General features: G+C 39.4%; 2 protein-coding genes across 2 annotated transcripts in view; one reads left to right on the top strand and one right to left on the bottom strand.

Annotated features, from left to right (window-relative positions):
* Window positions 1-12,475, bottom strand: part of kmt2bb (lysine (K)-specific methyltransferase 2Bb) — a 37,760-nt gene extending 25,285 nt beyond the window's left edge. The window contains exons 1-8 of the mRNA XM_026934873.3: window positions 12,105-12,475; window positions 7,210-7,288; window positions 3,005-6,415; window positions 2,656-2,867; window positions 1,487-1,591; window positions 1,212-1,368; window positions 353-548; window positions 72-136 (exon numbers count right to left, since the gene is read on the bottom strand). Of these exons, the coding sequence (XP_026790674.3) occupies window positions 72-136; window positions 353-548; window positions 1,212-1,368; window positions 1,487-1,591; window positions 2,656-2,867; window positions 3,005-6,415; window positions 7,210-7,288; window positions 12,105-12,413 (4,534 nt within the window). The 5' untranslated portion in view covers window positions 12,414-12,475. The remainder of the gene's footprint in view (window positions 1-71; window positions 137-352; window positions 549-1,211; window positions 1,369-1,486; window positions 1,592-2,655; window positions 2,868-3,004; window positions 6,416-7,209; window positions 7,289-12,104) is intronic.
* A 1,155-nt stretch (window positions 12,476-13,630) lies between these two features.
* Window positions 13,631-17,259, top strand: psenen (presenilin enhancer, gamma-secretase subunit). The gene is given in 5 exon segments (XM_053239728.1): window positions 13,631-13,673; window positions 13,676-13,747; window positions 14,211-14,276; window positions 15,639-15,743; window positions 16,214-17,259. Coding segments are annotated over 5 exon segments (411 nt in total). The 5' UTR covers window positions 13,631-13,645; the 3' UTR covers window positions 16,354-17,259.
* Window positions 17,260-19,004: the final 1,745 nt, after the last annotated feature.

Genomic DNA, 19,004 nt, shown 5'->3' with positions numbered 1-19,004 from the left:
AAATGACCCATGAACACTCTTGAGAATTTGAATGCAATTACTAAATTGCACAAGGACTAAAGACTGTTTACCTTTATAGAGCTTGCCACATAGTCTCATGGCCTTCCTTTCTTCAACCTCATCACACCTCTTAAACCTTTAAAACAGACAGACATATAAGCAGTTTAATAATGCAGAAAATATATATATTTTTTAATTTTGCATTTAAAATATATAAGAGATCTGTACAGTTTAGTGTCACAGTATGATATGACTCATATATGGGCTTTTCACTGACAATGTATTTATTTATTGCTGCATATTAGAATATTAAACTAAATGAAGACTGCAGTTGACTGCAGTAGGCACTTACACACAGCATTGTCTTTTGGTGTTAGGGCCACCAAATTTCGGCTTGTCCAGGCAGTTAATGCACTTGCCACAGTCCTCTTCATGGAGACAGCCTTTACACTGGCCACATCGACGCGCGTGGGCACGGGCTTTGCGAAACTTGGGCATCCTCTGCTCTTGCATTATAGGACTGTCTGGGTCAGAATGTGACTCCACATCTGTAAATGTAGCACAGTACATAATTACCTATCAGAACAGAACAGACAGATCCTAATCCTTTGAAAATAAATCGATCAGTTTTTAGAACCACCACTACAAAAGAACAATAGCTGTTACAACGCTGTTATAACAGTGAACATGACTTTAGGTCTTTCTCAATACATTAATTCTAATCAACAGCATTAATGGTGAGCTTAGCTAAAGTAGACCAATGTTAAAAACAGCTTTTTTATAGACTCTAGCACATTAAATAACAGGCTCACCATTTATATTTTAATTACATGGGTTTTGTGTACACTATAGTGCCAAATTTTGATCGTAAGCATCATTTCAAATATTCACTTAATGAATGTGACTGTGAAGCAGTCTTGTTTTAATTCAAAGATTTATACATTTAAAAGAAAATAGGTTTCTAATGTACAATGTGAGCAAAAGTGCTCTCCCCTGCATAACAACAAAGCACAATAAAACTTTCCTGAATTTCCTAAAATATTTCCTTTTTCCTAAATTTGATGAATAATTGTGATAAATAATTGTAAATACAACATTGCGCAAAACATTTGTAAATAAACATATCAACAGCCGAGATGTGTTCGTTAAATATATGGTGAACTGCCATATTTTTATTTATTTATTTATCCCCATTTTGACTGTGCTGTTACCTTTAGCAGCAGGTGATGGTGAAATGCCTGATCTTTCATGCAGTGGAAGAGCACTGAGTCTGGGGATATCATCCGGGATGACGGCGCGAGGCTGCCCCAGAACCACAGCTGCTGCTCGGCAAACATGCTTGATGCGCGGACCTCCTCTGGCCGGCTCCTGATGGAAAAAGCAAGGCCAAGCAGAGAAACAGGGATGTGAGGTTAAGTACTATAACTAGATATTAGAAGATCACAGCTTCAATCACTGTTCTGCAACATGAGGACTGCAGAATTACCTGCTCCGGAGAAGCAACAGTCTTGTCAGGACAGGAATCCTTAGGTTGCATCATCGGTTTTCTGATCTGCCGCTTCCCAGCTGTGATCCGACCTTCTGACAGGAGCTGTAAAGTCAAAGTATAAACAAGATTTAAGACTATAGTAAACAAAAAAACATCTTGTGTCTATAGTTTCAAACTATTTGATGGAACTTTGAGACAACCATAATAATCAATATAAGAACTCTAAAAAAGAATTATAAAGAAACTGTATAATTTAAAAAAATTAAACTATAAAAAAATGTTTTATAATAAATATTATTAAATATTATAAAAGGCTTTAAATTGCTTCAATTATTTTCGATGGATTTTATTTGGATCAACAGTATCAGCTTTTTCTGCCATCCCTGACAAAATAAATGCACAAAACCACGACTTTTTTGATGATTTTACAGGCTGGTTTAAAGCCTCACTTTTTATTCTCATTTGCTATCATGTTCGCAGTTTTCTTTAAAAAAAAAACAAAAAACAAAACAAAAAACAAAACTGATGAATCAATACTGTGGTTATATCACTATGTGTGACAAATATCAACCAGAAAGAAAACCTGCTAGAATCTTGCTTTTTACATGTGAATTCATAGCCATCTTGATAACAGAGGAGACATGAAAATACTTTATTACAGACGTTGCTCTGAGAATTAACATAAAATAGTTTTTAAATAACATAATTCTTCTCCTAAGTGGCGTAACACAAAAGCATTCAATCTACTGTTGGGAGAGTACGAGTTTGAATCCCTTGTATGCCACAGCCATCCAGGAGTGGGAGGGATGGTGTTACTCTCTCCCCTGCCAATCAAAGTGACACTAGTCAGTTTTAGCTGTCTGTGAGCTCAGGTATGCCAAAGAGGACAGATAGAGCATTCCTCCCCTGCCACATAGCAGGAGCGGCAGTTCAAAAAGATACAGTGGATGGCTTCATGTGTCTCAGACGAAGCACCTTTCAGCTTTCACCCTCCCTGGTTGATAAAAACTCTCATGTAATGGGGAAAACTGGCTAGTGGGTAGGAACTGGCAGTGATTAAAAAATAGGGGAGACTAAATGGAGTTCAAAAATATATAATTCTCTGTGTCCACTAACATCTAGCGGTAGAAAAACATTTAAAAACAAAAAAGAAGTTTCATTCCTACCCCTGATGACTTGAGTTGTTTCTGCTGATCAATCTTGATGAGCTGAACCTTGGCTTTCTTGAGGAGGTTGAACATGCGCTTGTTGGCACCGGAAAGGTGAGGACGTTGGACGACACTTTTCTCCTTTGACTCAATGACGTCCTTTCTCTTTTGATCAAAGCCTTGTTCTGACTTTTGATCTCTTGATTCAGCTTGAAACATGTTCTCTAGGTCTAATAATAAAAAGACCATAGGTCTATAAGTTATTTACAAATTACTATAGATTTGTTTGGTCTATGCTCCTTCCGACGCAACTTTGCTGAAGTGCCACTGACTAAAAAAAACAATATCAAATATACACAAGCCTTACCCATGGATTTCTTGGGAAGTGAAATGTCTGTATGGATGGAGAATTCATCTGGCATATCATCCACCTGCTCTTCTTGCTGTTGTGCCAACAACTTGCTGCTGAGAGTACGCACACAGATGGACACTTTACGGACAACCCCTGGCGTGTCAAGATCCTCAATCTTCAGTTTAGCCTTTTCTGCCTTAATATCAGAAAGAGACTGAATTAAATTTGTTTCGTTCTCCAAATCCACCTTTTGTGCCTCAGCAGGGGGTAAAACGGCTTTCCCTGTTTCAACCGATGGAGGCTTTTTTAGCTTTTTCTTGGTGGGACCAAAGTTTAGCTCATCCTTGAGTTTCTTATAGAGCTTTAGGTGTGATGGTGGCTTCTTGAATTTCATGCTCTGCTTCTTTTTCTGAGGTGGATCAGTTATTGAATCAAACGGGAGATCTTCTGCAGACAACAAGGCCTCATACTCCTTTTCGATATCTTGGTCAAAGTTGTAGATCTCTGCACCTGCAGGCTCCAGGACTTGCCAATTAAAACCTGGGTCACGGAGTAGTGATCTTCTCTTGCCAGAGAACTTATCTTCACCTAGGTTTTCCAAGTCATTTACTGGCTCAAGCTTAGATTCTTCAGCAGATGACAAGTCAAGATCTAACTGAGCTTCAGGCAGTTCCGACAGAAGATCTTCCTCATCCTGTGACGGAAGAGAGGAGGGCTCATCTTTCTCATCACCACCATCTCGTTTCTTTGATTTTGGATTCAATCCTAACTGGTGTCCTTTCTTCTGTGCATTTCTCCGTGGCAGATCTGACATGTCAGCATCGTCCATAAATCTTTTTGGCGTTTTGATCACCCGTGAGGACCGAGCACTGACAACTGGCATTATAAAATGCTTAATGTTTTTAACAAATTTTGTTTTACCAGGTTGGACTTCAACCGAATCAGGGTCTATTTTTTCATCAGCAGAAGCTTTTTCTTTGTGATCATTACTTTGAGCACCAAGCTCATGTTCCACTTGCTGTGCTAAAAGCTTTGTCCTCCTTTTTTTGTCTTCAAGAGTGTAAGAAAGACTTGATGAAACATGCCTCTTTCTGTACTTTGTTTTCAGTATGCCAACTAGCTTAGACCGTGCTGGCTCAGAAGCTATGACTGCTGAGCAAACATCAGCACCTTCTTCTGTTAACTGTCTTGGGGGCAACCTCTTTCTGCGAGCTTTTAACCTCTGACCTATCAAAACTCTTCGCCTTTTCTTGCCTTGCTTGATTGGTTGCCGAGCATGATAAGGAGGCTCTGCTTGATCAGGGACTGCCATTCGAGGCTCTAAAACCAAGACTTCAGCAGTCTCAGTTGATGGCACCTCCTTAGTCTTAATCTCTGGCTGCGTTTCTGTCGCAGTTTGGGGTGGAAGTGCAGCACAACTGACACTTGTAGGTTCAGCTGCCTCAGACATTGGTGCTTCACATCTTGGGAGAGACCCTTTTGCGTTCGAGAGAGCAGCCTGACCAGAGCACTTCCCTGCTTTAGGTTGTTCATGTGATTCTGGTAAGTCCCCCACCTTGATTTCAGTTTCAGCGGCTGGAGCTTCCGTCTCAGCGGCTGGGGCTTCCGTCTTAGCGGCTGGGGCTTCCGTCTCCGTGACAGAACTCTCAGTTTCAGCAGTCATTTTAGAATTGGGGTAATCCCCAGAAGGAGTACTCTTACATTTCCTCTTGCAGGGTGTCCAAGGTTTATGCCTTACACGCTTCTTTCGAGGGGAGTTGAGACTCAGTCTGTGCCTTGCCTTGGGCATCAGAGGAGGAGTTGTAGTTTCTATCTGGTTCTCTATTTCTGCTGGAGACTGATGATCAGCTTCTTTAGAAACCTCTTTTGGTTTAGGTGCAGTTGCAGCTGGCTGGATTGAAAATGACTGCTTTAAACTGTTGTGTTTTCCTGGTGAGGACACAACCTTTATCTGTAGGGGAGGAATGAAATCTTTACACATTGGCTCTAGATCTGTCTCTGCAGCCACATCTGGGTGTATTTCCTTTATAACCTCAGATGTAACGGAGACCCGAGGCTCCTCCTCATCTTTTCTTAAGGTCACCTCACCATCATGTCTCGACCTTGTCTCTGCATTCTTTCTTGAGGTCACATCATTATCCTTTCTCAATCTCTCCTCCTCGTTATCCCTTCTCGATATCTCCTCCTCACTTTTTCCAGAGGTCACCTCAGCCTTTCTTGAGATCTCATCTTTCTCTGTGATGTCTGCATTTTCTGGGCTTTTGGTAATATTAACAGTTCTTAACAATTCTTTATTTTCTGGCTCCTGCAGAGTGTTAATCTCTGAAGTGTCAGCCGGCCTAGATGTGGGCTCCGCTGAAACATCTAGCTCTTTTGCACATTTTGGGGGACATTCTGTCTCTTTGCTAAGGCTTTCTGGTGCTTTGTTTAGATTTTCTTGAGTTGGTGGACTAACAGTTTTGCTTTTGCACTTTACCAGTGTTAGGGTCCAAATAAACTTACTGCATTTCTTACGTGACCTGGCTTTTGGGTTTCGTATTCGTGTCAATTTTAAGCCTGGGATTCCCACAAAATTGTTCTCTATTGAGTCTCCTTTCAGTTGCTGAGACAAAGCATCACAGTTCTCATCACCCCTTTCTGAGACTTTGTCTTTCCGATTCCTCTTCTTCCGTTTTTTCTTTTTCTTCCTGGAAGGTGGTTTAGGTTCCTCAACTGTTGAGACCTCTAATATTGACTCTGACAAAGTGGCCTCATCTTTGTGGTCTCCTGATTGCTCAACGTGACTTGAGTCTAATCTGTGCCGTCTCCGAATCACAAGCTTTTTGACTTCTGTGCTTTCTTTTGACACACTGTCTGTTGGTTCTGCCTTCTTTTCACCAGCATTTGGCTCTACAGTGTCACTACATGATGTTGAACGAGTCTTGCGGGTTGACTTCCTCAACTTTTCCTCTACTTTTTGGTCATCAGCCTTTGCATCTGGCACATTCTGAGGAACAGATGCAGACCTCCCTCGCCTTCTTGTAATGACCTCTTCCTTTACCTCAACAGAACTACTTTCTGGGGCTTTTGCACCTCTCTTTAATTTCACTTTCGCAGACGAGAATATGGCACATTGATTTTCCTTAGTTTCAGACTTCTGTGATGCATCTACCTTAACTCTCCTCTTAGTCACTAACTTGACAGTGATCCGTGGAGCAGATGACGCATCATTTTTCACAGAGCCTCTTCTTTGTCTTTGTTTTGTTAGCTTATCTGAGCCAGAAACAGCATCTTCAATCAAAACAGCATTACAAGACTCTTTGCTGTGAAGTTCCTGTGTAGATCCAGAATCATTCTGAGGTGACTGACCCTTCTCCACAGCTGTGGCTGCTGCAGGAGCTGGTCTCCGACGTACCCTTTTTGATGAATTTGTTGATGCCCGATTACCTAGGAGATTAAAAACAGATTAAAAATTGAGAAATTTCTATCATTACAGCTTCTAAATGAGGATGAAATGATGGCAAATGTACCAGTGAATGCTAATTGTAACTGCAATCATTTATTCACCATTTTAGGGCTAAGTGCCATGCTATTTAAAAAATTTTTTAGATTTTCCATTAGCCATACCAATGCCCAAAAGCCACGTGTGTACAGGTATGCTTAGGTTAAATGTAACATATGAAACTTAAAACGTAATGAAACATCACATGTAATTTAAGACCAGATTTATGGTGATTACTTACCAAATATAAAAATAGCTCAAGTGTAAGTAAAAGTTTAGGTCTATTCAGATGTATTCTACAGCTCAAAAAATACAAAAACTACACCATCAGCCACACAGTATTAACAAGCAAGGGTTAAAGGGCTCTCCAGCAATTTTTGGTCAAATGTACATTAATGTTAACCTCTATTTAGTCTAGTCTAAGTGATCCATATTATCCAGTGTTTATACCGTGATGTCAAAGGTTTCCAAACACGTTAGAAAGAGAAAAAAAAACACTACCGGATGAATAACAGCCTAAAATGTGACACCAGATATATTCAGGCTTTGGGGTAATTTAATATACGTTCATGTTAATAATAATAATAATAATAACAATGATAAATTTAGAAAAATTAAGACATTAAGGGCCCTCAAACACCCTGCAAGAATAGCATGCCTATTAACAGGGTTTACATTTATAATGACAAATCAAAGTGACCACAGCAACATTGCAGGCTATGTCTAATCTTTCACTTACGTTTGGGACGATTTCGTCTGGACTGTTCAGGAACACTGCTGCTTTCATTTTCAGCCTCAAAACCTTTGAATTCAGATCCCTTCAATCCACAACAACAAAAGCAGACAGACATTGGTATTATTAACTGTAATTATTTGAGTTGAGTTGTAATTATTTGTTTCTCAAGCATTATGCATTCATTTTAGTTTGCATTAAAAGAATTAACACATCGTCATTAACTATTCTAAGTGACGTACATCAGGTATCAACAATCATATAGGTGCATTTTTTGTGTATGCCTATATCACATTTGTTGCTATTCAGCTTTCTTCAACTCTTCCCATCAGTACTAAGAAAGCACTTTGGCAAGTGGAACATTCTCAGCACAGCACTGAGATTATAATGTGTTATGTCATGTGGTACGAGTGTGTTATGCACAGCAGTGTTTAAACACTAACTTACTGGCCACTTTTTACAACACATTTCCTTGTTGGTGTACTTTGTAGGAGGACAGACTGACATGCCTGTATATATTTTATTACGACTATTCACAACCTAGCAGTAAAACTGAGGTGTGTCTGATACACTTCTACTAGATCAACATAAACTACCATGTCAGTGTCACTGCTGTACTGAGAAATGAGCCACCACCCAAATATCAACTGTTCCCTTACCATTACAGACAGGAGGTTAGAGAGAAGCTGACACACTGTGCAAAACAGATGGATCTCTGTCAATCAGAAGAATCTCTGTGGCTGAAGTAGGAAAGTAGGAAAATGTCTGGCCTTAAACTTCTAACACGTTTGCAAGTCAGAGCATCATGAAACAGGAAGGGTACTGATCAGAAGGTCATACGTAGAGGTATACCGATATCCCTCATTCATGATTCAATTCACAGAATATTTTGAACAAAATTTTAATGAAGAAAGAAAAATTAGGACTGAAAAAACTCATCAAATCAAAAACTGCTATGAACAGATGTTTAACACTGTAAACAAAATATCCTACAGTTTTAGCATCTTAAAAATAAAAAGCTAAATAAATGAATAAACAAACAAACAGATAAATAAACACAAAATTCTCCCAAAAAACTGACTGAATAAACATAATGAGCTCCGTAGCAGCACCTGAGGCATCATTTTAACTGGAAATAGAGCTCCAAAGTCAGGTAAAATGTCTGACTTCCACTGCCTCTTTCTCTGGCACTTTAGATCCCAGTAGCGTGGGGCTGGTGTTGTTTGAACGCTACTGAAGAGCTCTTTTTAACTGTTATAACGTGGTTGTGTATAACCTATAATGCATGTCGGCTGTTGTGCTCTGGAGCTATCGGTCGCTTCACAAGTGCAGAAGTGACCAGCGGAATATCAATGGGATGTGCAAATTGGATTGATAGAATGTTAATTTCCACAGTATGAATCGTACATTTTCACGATGTACAGTTACATTTTTGCATCACGATGCATCATGTCACCGCGTATCGTTACACCCCTAGTCGTAAGTTCAAATCCCAGCACCACCAAGCTGCCTCGGTTGGGTCCTTGAGCAGGACCCTTAACCCTCAACTGCTCAGTTGTATACTGTCTCAATTGTAAGTCACTTTGGATAATAGTATCAGCCAAATGAGGTAAATATAAATGGATTAGCTCTCACTCTGAATTATTAAACATGCTTGTTGGCTATGTATGAGCCACAGCACAAAAAAAGAGAACCTGTCACACATTTCTGCCTAAACGCACAAAATGTAACATGCTGACATGACAAAGAACATAATAAAAATACTGATTATTACCATCAACCCTGAAAGTCTCATCTCAACCTCTCTTAACTTCAGCCATTGACCCCGGCGGCAAGAAAGGACTGATGTTCAGTACGACTTTGCTCACTGTAAACAGTAGCATCACAGCTATGTCTTCAAGAGGCTGCTTAATTCAAGTTACCACCTCCATCAGTGGTATAACACAAAAACTAATCACTACTGAGTATCAGACTCATGGCTGATACTCGTTTGAAGCTGTGGACCACAACTGAAATGAATCTTGAGATCTGGATATGAAATGACATTTTCTCATCCAGCAGATCATTTTGAGGTTTACACGCCTATGACGTAGAAAACTCTGGTTTGTTAATGCATGACACAGATTAAAAGCAAATTTAGGGTGTTTTCCCATATGCAGTGTTTAGTTCATTTGAATCAAACCCTGGTGTATTTTTCTCCTTGGTGCAATTTATTTATATAGGTGAGGACAACTGGTCTGAGAACATATGAGTGACGTGGTTCCAAGCAAAATCTAACACAATTCAGCCGCAGGAAGCGACCTGAACACGCCGTCTATTTTCAGGTTGTGGGTAATATTTTTTTCTGTAGATCTGAGATGCTAAACTGTGGCACAGGGCAGAGCTGTAGCGCTACAGAAAGGTGATGTGTTCTGAAAATTTAGACCAATGAATAAACAGAGAAAATAAATGCTGGATGCAACACACAAACTATTTTAAACTAGTTATTTGCATAATTGTCCAGTAACTTGCTTAGCACCAGCTCTGAGTTCTCCATTCCAGGATAATTTTTTGATTTCTCTGCACATTTGAAAATGGTTTGTTTACCTTTTTCTATCCCCATTCTTCTGACCAATAAATGCAAAACTTTTACACGTGCGTTTCCAGATGCACACGCCCCCATCCAAATACTTTTTTGCTTAAACCATCTTCAACGTTTCACTCTAACTAATGGACAAAGTCAACTTGGTTACTAAGATGATAGCTCAGTATCAGCTAGTGGTCAATACTCATAACTCTGATACTGCCATTGTATTAAAAATGAAAAAAAGTAGTGTCAGTGAATCCTTAGTCAATCGGTCACAATCTTTGCCTTAATTTATAAATTAGGCCTCATTTAAAAAAAAAAAAAAAAGTGTTTTTTTTAACTGCTAGAAAAGCTTGGTACAGATTGCAAAAATAGAAGAAAGACTCATGTTCGCACATGCCAAGGAGCTGTATCACACTGATGTATAAATACAAAAGTCAAAACCATGACACAAGATTTCATAAAAACTTATCAGCACCAGTCCACAACTGTCATCTCTACCATTCCTCACATCAATCATCCAGACCTGCTGCAAGATAAGACTGACACTCAGTAGAGGTGTGTACTGTAACCAGCAGCATTTTGACAGCTCAGAAACAGCTTGACAAAAACTCAAGCACTATTCTTACGGATAAGGTTTCTGGACATAATGCAAATAGCAATATTAATGGTATAATAGTAATGCTTGCGGAGGACACCTGGAACGATTATGGTTGATTTGTACAGGATAAGTGATCTCTGGATAAATCACAGAGATGGGAATGTCTTCAAGATGTACACATGGTTATTACACAAAAAGATCTACGTGTACTGCACACACCCTATTTTAATACAAACTGACTGGTTTGACCTTTATAATAACATCTTTTGATCTAGAGATTGTGGCCACATAAGTTGCCTGTGATCATTAGCAGGTCACATGATCATAACATGTACGTACGCTGTATTTGTACTAGGAACTCTAACACGCTTAAAATTTCAAGAAGCATTGCTTCTTTGACAAGTCTTTTGAAATGCTGTTTATATTTCATTCTTCTACATTTTAAATTCCGCTGATACCTGGTTTCGGCATAAGACGATAGTAAAGAGCACTTCCAGGAGTGATTTTAGACCCCACAGGATATAATGCAATCTTTACCAACGGTATATACGTATATAACCTGAGGACATTTCATCTGGTCATTTACAGAATGTAATATACAGCAGAATCTTTCCAGACGTATGAATGCACAGTCTGTAAAAATGACAGATTTGGATGTGACTACACTCCCAGAGATACTCTGGTAAACAATGACATGAACCCACCTCTCTGCGAAAAACGAATCTGGTCCAAATAGAACTAAAATATTAGACTAGTTATGTACTCTATATACAGCTCCTATTAAATGAATACATATATAGTAGCAAATAGTGTAAAAAAAACCAAACAAACAAACAAAAAAACACTATTTAAATGAGCAAACACCGCTCTATATGTTAAACATATGGAGTATTATAAAGGCTTGGACATTTTAGAAAAGCAAGACAGTTAGAGATGCAATGCAAATAGCAAACTGCACCTAATACTGATGCAGAATTCAACTGTTGTTTATGTTTTATTATGGATATTGTTCTGCAGTGCTGCTTTTCAGCTCCTTATCACCCACCCCTCTCTCTCTCTGTGTGTGTGTGTGTGTGTGAGAGAGTGAACTGTAGCAGTGCCCCTTTTAGTCTTCACTCAGACCACACACACACACACACACACACGAGCGGCTTCTACTGAACCCACATCAACTTCCTCGTCAAAACAGGCCATGCATTAGATATGCAACGACGAATTTGTAAACCTGCAAATCTACAGAGCAGACAGATCTAGCTCAGTGCGCGCGCGCGCTCTCTCTCTCACACACACACACACACACACACACACACACACACACAGGTCTTGTGGCGTTAGCTCCTATGCTACAGTAGCTCGCCCCCTCCCCCTCCGCGATAACACACACACACACACACTGTTGTGAGCGCAGGAACATTGTTTCTAATCGCAGTGTAAAATGTAGCGGTTATGTTCCTGTAAGCAGCGAGCGATCACACACAGCTAACACTGCACAGCTCTCATCTTCACTTCTAATCCAACTTTACTCCATGTTCTGCGCCCATTTTATCCACACAACGGAACTGAAAGCAGGCAGCTAGTCATTTTTAGCTTGCAGCTCTGTGTCCATTTTGTTCCAATGATGCTAACAAGCTTCTCCAAACTAAACTTGCACTCCGTGTTAGCAGGCCCGGGATCCTGTGCACTTTCAGATGCAAAGCCAATATTATTTGCATTTCCAGGATTAAAGCTACTAACCTCTTCGCTTCCACTCGAGCTGTAGCCGGCCTCCCCCAGGCTCTTGTAGCTCGCCTCGATCCCCAGCAGGCGCAGGTGAGACGGGTCCTCTCCGCACGCGAGCGCCAGGCAGCCGCCAGGCCTCGGGCCTCCGCCGCCAGTGTCGTCCTGCTCCGTGCCCGAGCGGCCGAGCTGCCACCGCTTCTCCGAGCGCAGGCGGCTCCGCGACGACCAGGGCCGCCCGGGAAAGCGCCCCCGCGCCGCGGCCACGCCGCCCACCACCCCGCCAGCAGCCGCGGCCACTGAGCCGCAACCCGCCGCCGCTGCCATCGTTAGCTTCAACAACACCGATTTACAGAGTAGCTCCGAGTTCAGCGGAGAGGGAAAGCGCCTGATTGGGAGGGGGAGAGGCAGCAAGGCATTGTGGGAAATGGAGGCGCAGACAGGCGAGGGTCGACGCAGCCGAAAATAAAAACATAACGCTAAACAAGTGCATTAATACTCTATTTATTTTATGTTTGTGTATTTTAGAAGACATAAATCTTCAGAAGTGGTTCTTGATTTATTATTAACATTTAGACATGTTATAAAATAAAAACAAAGCAATATAATGAAGCAATATTTTCTCTCTTCATTAATGAGTTTTATTCTTTTAAATTATAGCGTCCTTAAATCTGTAATAAAATGAAAAATATATATTCCAAATAACAAGAGAAGTAATAAATTAATTTAATTGTCTTAACCTTTATTATTATTATTATTATTATTATTATTATTATTATTATTATTATTATTGACAGAAAGTTAAACCTATTAAATGTAGGGTTGAAACATGACGTATCACATTAACAGCACATTCTCTAAAATACTTCAGTGTATTTTTAGATTTCACTTTATTGAGGTTTGTATTAAAGCCATTCAATTCCCGTGACCAGCCATATTCTATTCTATTCAATTCAGTTTTATTTGTATACCTCTTTTAACAATGGCCATTGTCACAAAGCAGCTTTACAGAAACATATAAATTCAGAATTTTTATTTTATACATTTTTAACTTTAAAATCATAGGTTTTAAACTTAAAAATTTATAAATTTATCCCTAATGAGCAAGCCAGAGGCCACGGAGGCAAGGAAAAACTCCCTGAGAGTGCATGAGGAAGAAACCATGAGATGAAAGAAACTCAGAAGGGAACCCATCCTTATCTGGGTGCTAACAGATAGTGTGATTATAAATAATTTCCTCCTATAACTGTGTACTATGTGGACAAAAAGTGCAGTTGTGTAACCAGGAAATTCATTACAGTTTTCACATGAAGTGATCAAACTGTTCACTGACAGAGACTTGAGTACAAAACTGTTCCTGGCAATTGCAGTCCTAAAGCTATCATAGGAAATCTAATATCTACCTAAATAACAATTAGAGACACTTTGATGGTCATCTCTAGCCCTAAAAAACTGTCAGTGTTCAAAATACTGGCTCTGAACGTCCTACAACTCTCCTCGTGTTATGAACTACATTTCCCAAGACTCAAACCAGCTCCTGACGTCATATCACCTGCTTGATGCGGAAGCGGATGTTAGTTCTTTCTTCGCCTCAAAGCCATTTTCGACTTCAAACTTGCGTTTTGTGACCAACTGCTTGCTGATTCGTGTTTCTAACAGAGGTATTTATTTTCGTTAATCAGACACTACAGGTTTAGATTTCACCCCGCAGTGTAAATAGGTAGAAAAGGGAGTTTTAGCGCGGCTTCCTAGCCACCGTTAGCTAGCCTGTTCTTTTCTCATTTGCCTACGCTGTAGTGTTGGATACAAAAGCAGCGCACAGCCGCTAGTTAGAGCACAGAGATTAACAGGCGTGTTAGTTCTTTAAACAACGCCTAGTATACAAAGTGTAAGTGGATATTCTTGTTTTTTTCCCCGTTATATTTTTGATAGTTTGAGCATATATGTATTAAAGTTGATTTGTAGGCCTATGTTAGCTTTAAAGCACTGTTTGAGTAGTGAGTGTATTTGTGTAGTACTGCTGCTGGCCGCTAGGTGGCAGCAACCTTACAGTCGTACAGAGAAACAGTAAGATGCTTTTACCTCCTGAGGCTGATCCATTTCATATTTATAATATTTTGCAGAAAATCATGAATTTGGAGCGCGTTTCAAACGAGGAGAAACTGAATCTTTGCCGAAAATATTATTTGGGTATGTCTTTGTAACAACCTGCCTTGAATGAATGTTATTTATTTATTTGTTTGTTTTAATTTTCAGAGTTCAACTACTGTTTTAAAATATCTTTATACTGAATCATAAACCTGGAAATCTTTTTTTCCCCTAAAATATACTATTATACAGTCCATGTACAAACATTTCCTTAGTTGAGAGTTTTCTGGGATTTTATTGAGTACTGACATTATATTTATCACCTGTTTGTGCTTTGTGTACAATCGTCATCTTAACCATCTTAATCCACAACAGTTTGTGGATCCCTGACCATCACACCCATATGTGCTTGTTGAACATCCCATTCCTGATTTATTCCCCTCTTTGCTGTTATTATAACCTCCACTCTACTGGGAAGGGTTTCCTCTAGATTTTGAGTGTGGCTGTGGGGAAGTGTGTTCATTCAGCCACAGGAGCATTAGTGAGGTCAGGCACTGATGTCGTGTGAGGAGACCTGGTGTGCAGGTGTTCCAGTTCATCCCAAAGATGTTCAGTGGGGTTGAGGTCAGGACTCTGTGCAGGACACTCAAGTCCTTCCACACCAACCTTGTCAAACCCTGTCTTTATAAACCCCGCTTTATAAAGGGGTATTGTCATGCTGGAACAGGTTTGGGCCTCTTAGTTGCAGTGAAAGGAAATCTTAATCCTACAGCATCCAGTGACATTCTAAAAGCAATTGTGTGCTTCCAACATTGTAGCAACAGTTTGGGGAAGAGCCACATATGGGTGTGATGGTGAGGTGTCCACATACTTTTGGCCATATAGTGTGATTTCACAAACTGATTCACAGGTCTTAAAGTCAGGATCTCACTTAGCTGCTCGTCAAAATGTTTTTATTCTACGAAATTATAAAAAAAAAATACTGTCATGGTTTAATGAAATGAAATGCCATTTAGGTCAATTCATCATATTAAGAAAAGCATTATGTCAAAGAATGGCTTTAAGGCCTGTGAATCAGTTTGTGGGGAAAAGAAAATTGAAAGTGAAATCCATCCGAAAAATGGAATTTGTTGAATGCAAATTAACACAAATTGTAATACTCCATAAAAGGTTAATTCTGATATGAGTAAAGAAAATGTTCAATTAAAGTGTTTAGTAAAAGCTCATGTGTTTATACCGCACCTGTACACCATGCAGTCCTTTTAATGTACATTAGAAGTGTGTGGGTGAAATAGTCCTTCATGCCAAAAAAATTAGTTTGCTGTTTTAACAAATATTATGTTATATTTTTTGTGTAATCTTCCAGAACTGTATCACAGAGACATATTTATAATTATAAATAGAATATAGAAAAATATAAGTTGGGCATATCTTTATTTTCTTTTTGATTTATGTCTGATTTAGGTGGCTTTGCCTTCCTCCCTTTCCTCTGGCTGGTGAACGTTGTGTGGTTTTTTAAAGAGGCTTTTGTAAAACCTGCCTACACAGAACAACCACAGATCAAAATCTGTGAGTAAGACATCAAGCAGCTCTTCCCACTTCTTAGAGATGATGATACATTCACAGAGCCACAAGCCTGTCTGCTGAGTCTTCATAAACTACATCTATTATGATACAAGATTGTGTTGCAAACGTTGTTTCTGTAGTAACAGAATTACTAAGAGTTGATTAAAAATACTTGAATAAGTAAATAAAAAAAATTATGTTGACACCAGCACAGTCAAATATGAGAAAGCAAAAGAAGTGCTCATGATAAAAATGTGATTAATTGTATAGAAGTGCTAATAAAGTGTAGTTTATGAGCTTAATTCCACATTTAAATACTACACTCTTTGATTAAAAAGTGACTTGCTTGGTACATGATCACAGACACTCGCATCCCATACTGTTCTTTAATTAATGTGATGAGATGTTTTGTTAACGTGTTTCCGTGTTTGTGAGTAAAGTGTGAGTGTGTAACTAACATGTTCTGTGTGCAGATGTGAAACGGTCAGCGCTGGGGTTACTGCTGTGGGTGGCCGTGCTCACGACGTGGATCACCGTTTTCCAGCATTTCCGAGCACAGTGGGGCGAGGTGGCTGATTATCTCTCCTTCACCATTCCTCTTGGCACACCATAAAGAGACACTGCCTACACGTTATTTCCTCTGGAAGGCTTCTTGATTTTTTTTTTTAATCTCTTAAACAGTGTGATAAACATATGTCATATTATTTTGACTTGTTTTGAAAGTGAAAGAATGAAACATGACAGAATGAACATGAGTCTGAGCAATGTGATAAGAAATGAGTGACATACACCAGTTGTACACACTTTCCTCATTTACAGAGATGATCATAATCTAATCTTCTAATCCCAGAAACAGGACTGACATACCAGACTCTCTAATATCCACAAATGAAGCCTCAGTGATGTGTAACTCTTAACTGGCGCCTATTATGAAACCCAATCTCACGTTCGGGCAAATTCTAAGCCCCCTTGCTGCCGGGATCTCACTGGATGCTGTTTTTAGTAGCTTGTAGTCAGAGTGTTGATGGCAGGCAAAATATAGTTCCCCGCATCAGTACTTGGCATCCTTACAAATAAAAAAAAGATTGATGAGTTCTGCAGTCAGGCATCTGAACTACGTTTTCCATAATATGACCAGCAAGTAATCATTACGTGACAGTTCATAGTGTTCAAGTTCGTGAGTAGAGTCAGTACAGTTTATTCTTGGGACGCTCTCGATATTGAGAGTACGATGTGATAATGTCAATGTATTTACTTTCATTCCTTTCTCAGAATGCTGGCCAAAACCAAATCGAAACCTTGAAACATGTTTTGACTGTCTCAGTGGACCACAGAGTTTGTTTACTGTCCATGGCTGTGAAAGCCATTTTTATTGATTAAACTTACCTTCTTGTGTCTCTATAAAACCATATACCTGAATTTCCAATAATAGAGCTGCAATGTTATGAGACTGGAATAAATTCTTGTCCTAACCAAGTCTACTTGGTAGTAAAAATAAAACCAGAATTGCAGACATGAATTAGGCAATATTATTACAACCTCGATGTTCCTCTACCCCCTACAGGTAGTTAAATATGCTTTCAGATGTCATAGCATGAGTTGCTTTCAGATCCATTTACATCGTATGGTTTTATTTGCCCAGGAAGATGTCCTTAAGTTTAGGCAATGTACCAGTAATTACATAACCAGCACCCAGGAGCGGAAAGTTATAGATCTCGAAATCTGTGCTCTGTCAGGAATCTTGGGTGGTTTCACATATCATGGAAGACCAAAAGAGGTAGAACGGATTTCTCCTGGTCACATGTGCTTGTCCATGTAGGAGGTTATGAACCTGTGAAACAGTCACACTGAACAGTTACCAAAGCTGTTAACTTATTTATAGTCCAGAGCTACAGTCCAGAGTGACAAAGTGGCTTGTTGTCACTCTCCACAGGTGTGCAATCAACCCTGCGTCAAACTAATTCCTCCTGAAACATCTATAACTTTCATTACCCGAGCCTTTTCTCCCAGGACCAAATTTTTCCCTGGTGTTGGACTAATTGTTTTATTTTTTTGTTATTTCATTATCTGCTTCAGGACAATAGACAGCTATTGCATGATCTATAATGAAAAACTCTTTAGGCCATTGGTATAATAACCAAAAACAGGCCCATCAAGACAGTAATAACTTCTGACAACAGCACTGAAGTGTTATCAAGTGGCCATTTCACTGGGTGCATCTACCATGTACATATGTCCACTTTGTATGTATACGTTACTGACATTAGCCCATCTGTTGCTATTGTCCACCACCCAAATAATATCACGTAATATTATTATAATATATCATCAGTGATGTTCTGTTTCCAGTGATATGGCTGTGGTAGATACCTAATTGGGCCATTAAATGTAATTATAAAACAACAGTGTTGAATTGAGTCCAGTTGTTCACAAGGTGTTGATAAATCTACTTTAACAGCTCTGACAGTAGTTCTGGTTGCAATTCCAATCATAGGGTTTAAATTAATGCTTGTTCTAATATGTACCTGCAGAGCAAACATTTTTTCACCCACACACTTCTAATATATGTTAAAAGGACTGTATAGTGCACAGGGCAGTACATACAAATGAGCTTTTCCCAAAGACTTTAAATGAATTTTGTCTGTTATTTACAACCACACTAATATGTACAATTTTAAGGCCAGGCACCACACCCTGATTTATTTTTTTTTTCTTCAGATCAGAATTATGAAAGGCATCTTTATTGTCAGCACTCTTGCCTTGCTCAAGGGTCTCACCTCAGTCATGGTATTGAGGGTGGAAGAGAGCACTGGTCATTCACTCCCCCTACCTACAAGCCATTCTGGACCTGAGACTCAAACCTACGACCTTCAGGTTCACCTTCGGGTTACAAGGCCGAGACTCTAACCATTAGGCCACTGAAATTAACTAATTTAATTAATTGACTGCCCCGAAATTAAATTAAATATTGTTATTGTTGGCAAACTGATATGGTATAAGAGGAATAAAATTCTTTGGGACATGCTGTAAAATAGTTTATTTAAGGCTAGGTGTTTCTTTCTTTCAGGTGTACCTAATAAAGCACAACAATTTACACTATATGGCCAAAGGTGTGTGGACTCCTGACTATTACACTCATATGTGCGTGTTGAACATTCCATTCATCCCAAAGGTGTTCAGAGGGGTTGGGGTCAGAGCTCTGTGCAGATCACTCGAGTTCTTCCACACCATGTCTTCATGGACGTTGCATTATTCACAGCAGCA

Source organism: Pangasianodon hypophthalmus, chromosome 14, assembly GCF_027358585.1.
Source record: "Pangasianodon hypophthalmus isolate fPanHyp1 chromosome 14, fPanHyp1.pri, whole genome shotgun sequence".
Taxonomy (NCBI): Eukaryota; Metazoa; Chordata; class Actinopteri; order Siluriformes; family Pangasiidae; genus Pangasianodon; species Pangasianodon hypophthalmus.
The sequence above is the reverse complement of the archived record's forward strand: the minus strand, read 5'-3'. Positions and strand labels throughout refer to the sequence as shown.